Genomic DNA, 6,000 nt, shown 5'->3' on the forward strand with positions numbered 1-6,000 from the left:
ACGGTAAGAATATGTAATTACAGGATTAAATGTTCCTGTTAATATAGCCACATTTTCTCTCTTGCTACGACTTTTGTATCACTAAAAATTCATTCCAAATTGTAAAAAAAAAAACAAAAATTAAAATCACACTTTTAAATCAGAACGAAAGAGCAATTAAATTTGAAGAAAAACCCACCAAAGTGATGACTTTTTTTTTTTTATTAATTCCAATCACTAGACATAAGTCTCAGAAGAACTATCAAAGAGAGTTTAGGTAACATTGTTCTGATTAGATATATACATTAATGGTATATATATATAAGTCAAAAAGCGCGTTAGAGTAACACCGTGAGAGATATGACAATAACATAGTTGAGGGCCTTATCAGCATATTTTTTGCTTCTGCATGTGGTTGTGGGTCTGCAACCTGCTCTCACCTACACGCTCTATACTCATACTCACACTCATACCTTTTTCTTAAATCTTTGAAGCTTTGTTCTGAGCTCGAAATTTGGAGGTGTAGAAGACGAGCTTAAGAAATGAATGAAAATGAGATGTTGAGATTAGAGTTTGGGTTAGGGTTGTAAGTGTTGATTAAATTTTTGTGGGGAAGAGGGTATGGAAAATACAGATATAGAAAGAGTCATTTTCCTGTGAGTATATATAGCCAAGGTTGAGCATATGGAGGGAGGGTGTCATAGGTAGAAAACGATGAGGTTTAATGGCACATATGTGTACATCTGCACGTAACAGAGAGAGAGAGAAAGAGAAAGGAGGGTGAGTTTGAAGAGGATATTTTGGGGTGGCAGTGAATCCTCGTTCATAATAAAAGAGGAATATTCCAATTGAAGAAAAATGCAATATTTAAAAGAGATAAACTAAACCCTGATAGAAACAAAAAGAGCAGGGAATTTTAACAGGTCGCCATCCATCATCTTAAACTAGACACTCAATTTCCATTCCAATATTCCATTCAATAGTACCCCTTTTGTTTTTCTCGAATTCCAACCATATTCCTGCCAAGAACCACCATTACATCGCTGCTTCAAACTTCTCTATTTTCTTTTCTTTCTTTTTATTTAATTAAATTACCTGCAGATAAGGAAAACCAGAGACCAGACTCTTTCCTTCACTTTCTCTCTCTCTCTCTGTATCTCTCTCTCTATATCTATCTATCTATCTACAGTAGTACTTTGATGACTAATATATCTCTCAGCTTCCATAAATAACTGCTACCCCTTTTCACTAACTTTTGGTTCAAACCACCATCCCCAAAAAACTCTGATCTTTTCTCTTTCCCTTTTTTTTTTTTTATCTGACTAGTTGTGACAAGTAGTCCCTGGAAATTAATTACTCCCTCTCTCTTTCTCTCTCTTTCAGCTTTTAAAATTTTCCATATGGTGGTCTTCCTTCAACCCTAGTGGGATCCTATACTAAAAGCCTATAACCACACCATCTCAAATCATAAGTCACTCATGATATAATCACAGCCTTAAACCCTTCCTTTCACCTCTTACTATATTTGCTTTTCCACTTTAACTCTTAACTCTCCCATTCCCTTATATATATATATATATTTCACTACCTTAACAAACACAGATCTTCTCCGTTCTTCGGTTTCTCTATAGTTTTATCTGTCTTTCTACATATCTCCATGTTCACCAATTCACATACGCTAATGCGAACTTTGTTGTCAACTTTGCCGGAGCCAGACCTCTCCTTGAACATAAGCCCTCCCTCTATTTCGGATGTTTCTGAGGTCAAGGAAGTGGGGTGTTTCGGCAAAGTGGTTTACAGCGACATGTGTTCAACTTCTGATTCCGGGAGCAGTGGAGGAAGTGATTTGAGCCATGAGTTCCACAACCTTCGTCACCATCGTGAGCCCACGTTGAAGTTAGGCTTTGGAACAATGGATTTGAATCCTCGCCATCATCAGGTTCATGGTGACACCAGAAGCTTCACTCACCACCACCACCACCACCACCACCTTCAGCCTCACATCTACGGCCGCGATTTCAAACGAACTGCAAGAGTCGTCAATGGCGTCAAAAGAAGCGTCAGGGCTCCTCGGATGAGATGGACCACCACCCTCCATGCCCATTTTGTTCACGCGGTTCAACTTCTTGGCGGCCATGAAAGTAAGTCTTTCAAAATCCATCGCTAAAATTTAGCAGATTCCAAAATCAACGGAAAAAAAAAAAAAGATTTTTTCTTGAATTACTTTAAAAACCATTGAAAGATGATGTTCTATGCGCCATGGTTTAATTACATTATACGTGTGAGTATTGTTTGAGGGCTTGTTATCATATATTGGAATGTAAAAGGTAACGGTCATGAGATAAAACATATGTATAAATATATATATATATATATATATATATATATATAGACATAGATATATATTCTAGGTTATGTCTAATCTTGAGTTTGTCTTGTCACACTTGCAGGAGCAACTCCGAAGTCTGTGTTAGAGTTAATGAATGTTAAGGATCTAACCCTAGCACACGTCAAGAGTCACTTGCAGGTGGGGTAGTTTCTATTCTCTCCCCATTATATTTCTCCATAGTCTTTGAGCTTAATGAGTGGTGAAGTTCCTATTCTTCCTCTTTGAATTAGTTTCTGACTAGACAGAAGAAAAGAAAGGGAAAAAAGGACTATTGTTAGTCGTTATAGGTTGCCTCTAGTAGTGGGGAAGGTAGAACCAAGGACTAGGGACAAAAGGGGTATCTAGATTATGTAATACAATCTTAGCCTTGTGGACTTTTCTTCTCATTATATCTTTTATGCGGGGTGTTCATGCAGATGTATAGAACAGTGAAGAGCACTGACAAAGGCACCACAGGTAATTGAATAATCTCGGAGTGTTGTGTTCCTTCTCAATGACCCTTTTGAGTTTCTTCTTCTATATATTATTATCATCATTATTATTCTCTTTGTTTGAGATCTTTGGTGATTCGGGTGTGACAGAAAACTCTATGATTTGCCTAGTACTGTTCCCCGTTAAAAACAAAAGTCTCTTTGTTTCAAAATCGCCAAGTGAATTATTAACCTCTGGTGTCTGATAAAGGAAGAGCAATGGCTCCATTGTTGATGAATTTTGCAGGTCATGGGCAGACAGATATTGCAGTATTGAATCCAAGGCAAGGGATTAACATTGTTCATTTGCATTCACCTTCACCCAATTTACCAGACCCGATTCAAAGTTCCCACAGGTTATTCATTCATTTTTTGCATCAGTTACCTAAACGATTCTGTCTTTTAATTTTCTGTGCTTTTTCAGATTTCATTCACACACCGTCATGTTTTTTCTCTATGCAAATTAATTTCAACTTAATGTTCACTTATTGACTAATGATGATTCAACTGGACCATTACATTAAAAGCAACCTACGAGAGTGTCGGAGTACAATGTATTTGCACAGTTTTTCAAAAATCCCTCTTGTTTCATCCTTTTCTTTATTTTTTCTTGCAAACTTTTTACAATAACGATACTCATATACCTCACTTTTACGTGAAAATAAATATATAGAAAAAAAAAATTAACGGAAAAAGAGCTGGTATATAAATAAAAAATGGAAAATATAATTAAGTGAATGTTTGGCACAAAAGAGTTAAACTGAGTGTAAAGTTAATACTTTCTAAGATTTATACATCCCCTATAATTAAAAGTTTAATGTTTGGTGTCGGTAAGACTTTTTTTTCTTTTACCAAATCTTTTTTTTTTTTTTTAAATCACGTGTGTCACTGGCTTTTTCTTATTTTTTTTTTTTTATTACAAGGTTCTATAACGACAGCTTGAAAACATGTACATAGATTTTGACGAGTAAAACCTAGGGTTTCTATAGGTAGGTATGAGGGTGGTCATTTTCTACATGGATTCTTAATAATGCTTTCATATTCTTGATCCCAATGCATGGAAAAAGTTCTACCCTGTGGTTCAAATCTCAATGTGTTATTACATAAGCCACATTTTTTAAAGAAAAGTAAAAGTGATACAATAAACTTCAAATGTTATAGTAATATAACCTTGTGAGATCTTTAATTGGTCATGGACCAACTAATCCACCACCTAATTAATAATTTACTTTTGTCTATAAATATACACAATAAGGAGAATGGTTGTTGTTTATTATTCACACACATGAATGAGTTACAAAGAAATTCAGTTTCATTATATATATGTTTGACTACCAAAATTGAGATTGCAAACAAAAAATGTTGCTCTCTTGATGAAGAGGGTTGTATGTTAAAATCTGATTTCTTTCCATTTCCGAATAAGATCACATATAAAGTTTCAACATCTCAATTAATTCCTTGGCAAATTGAAAGTTTTGGATGTTGACCGTTAATGCATCACATGAGATGAAGTGGTATGTAATGTAGCAATGGCGTTTGGATTTGGAGTTTTGTTACAGACTGTAAAACATAATACTAAGTAGAAGAAGATGTTCACTTTCAACATTAAATTGTTGTTCCACTTTTCAGGACAGCGTGGCTACAATCATCAATAGAGACAAAAACAAAGAACAGTAGACAAGAAGCAGAGAAGGGTTTGACGTATTGTGAGGTGAAGGGAAGTGAAAGCATGGTAAGTTGTGACACAAATGGATGTAGCTTCTGGCTTGTAGTTTTGTTGCATGCATTTATGAATATTCTCCAAATGGCTTATGTCACTAACAAGGGTAATAATTTATATATAAATATAATACAGGTGAAGAATGGCTTGGATTCTACCACTTTGTCACGTTCTGAGGGAATGCTTGACCTAGAATTCACCCTTGGAAGACCCATTTGGAAAAAAGACCACGCAGAATCATCCAGAGAGTTAACTCTTTTAAACTGTTGAAACACCTAAAACAACGTTAAAAAAAGTAAACAAAGTTAAGGTTAAGTTTAAATAACCAGCCTTTGACATGTGTGGAGGGAATTGATGATGATGATGATGATGAAGAGATGTGTGAATGATTTTGATTGTGTGTGTGTATGTATGTATGTATGTAAGGATGTGTTTGGGAGAGAGATGAAGGAATTTTGCTAAAGAACATATGCTTGAGTCCAAGGAATTTTTCAGGCATTGTCTTTGATGTCATTTTCTGTGGAAGCTATAGAATAGAACATGATGAAAAATAAAAATGGAATGGTTTGTTTGAGGTCATGGACCATGCATAGGTTATAGTTAGGCAAAATAGGACCCATTTGGAAATACTGATATGAGACATGTGGGTCATCTTTTCTGCCACACCATCATCACATATGTACCACATACACATACATGTTATCACCCACATTAATTCACTTTTACAAATTAATATTCCAACCTTTTTTGTCTTCTTATTTTTATATATACATTAAATTCTTTGTTGTCTTCTTATATATACATTCAAACTCATAATATATTAACTGATTAATTAAGATATAAATATAAAAGTTACTGTTAATTTTGTTTCTGATTAAAATGAGTGTATGATAGAGGTTTTCTTTCTTGGATTTGCTATTTGCAACCATCAATGTAGGATTCATATTCTTCATAAAATGTAAAATTTGATCGGACCACTAGAATGCTTCTTCACTCTTCACACTCCAATATCTCATTCATTAATTCTTTCAAGAACGACTTTTAAGAGTTTAATATTCATATAAACAATATCCTATCAACTAATAAATATATATATATATATATATATATATATATATATATATATATATATATATATATATATATATTATTGTAAGGTTAATATTCTTCTGAATATTTGGATTTTTTTGCTGAATATTTTTTTGTCGTTCCTTTACTGAAGTTTCAAGATACAGTAAAAGATGAGTTAAATTTTTCTATACTTTTTTTTGTGTTGTCCTCCATGCCTTCAAAAATACATTACTTTTAATATATTGTAAAACACCAAGATAATCATGATAATCAAAGAGATTAAAGGAAAATATAAAGAAACTTAGCAGAAAATTCAAAATCATAATAAACACTGATTTTGATGTTTTAAAATATACTATAAATATTTTTTA

The 6,000-nt window shown here is 33.7% G+C and overlaps 1 protein-coding gene across 1 annotated transcript; it reads left to right on the top strand.

Annotated features, from left to right (window-relative positions):
* The first annotated feature begins 513 nt into the window (after nt 1-513).
* LOC106764099 (probable transcription factor KAN4) lies at nt 514-5,316 on the top strand. The gene is made up of 6 exons (XM_014648324.2): nt 514-2,120; nt 2,430-2,506; nt 2,785-2,824; nt 3,086-3,194; nt 4,468-4,570; nt 4,694-5,316. The coding sequence occupies exons 1-6, from the start codon at nt 1,637-1,639 to the stop codon at nt 4,826-4,828; spliced, it is 948 nt and encodes a 315-aa protein (XP_014503810.1). The 5' UTR covers nt 514-1,636; the 3' UTR covers nt 4,829-5,316.
* The last annotated feature ends 684 nt before the right edge of the window (nt 5,317-6,000 follow it).

This window comes from Vigna radiata, chromosome 6, assembly GCF_000741045.1.
Source record: "Vigna radiata var. radiata cultivar VC1973A chromosome 6, Vradiata_ver6, whole genome shotgun sequence".
Classification (NCBI taxonomy): Eukaryota; Viridiplantae; Streptophyta; class Magnoliopsida; order Fabales; family Fabaceae; genus Vigna; species Vigna radiata.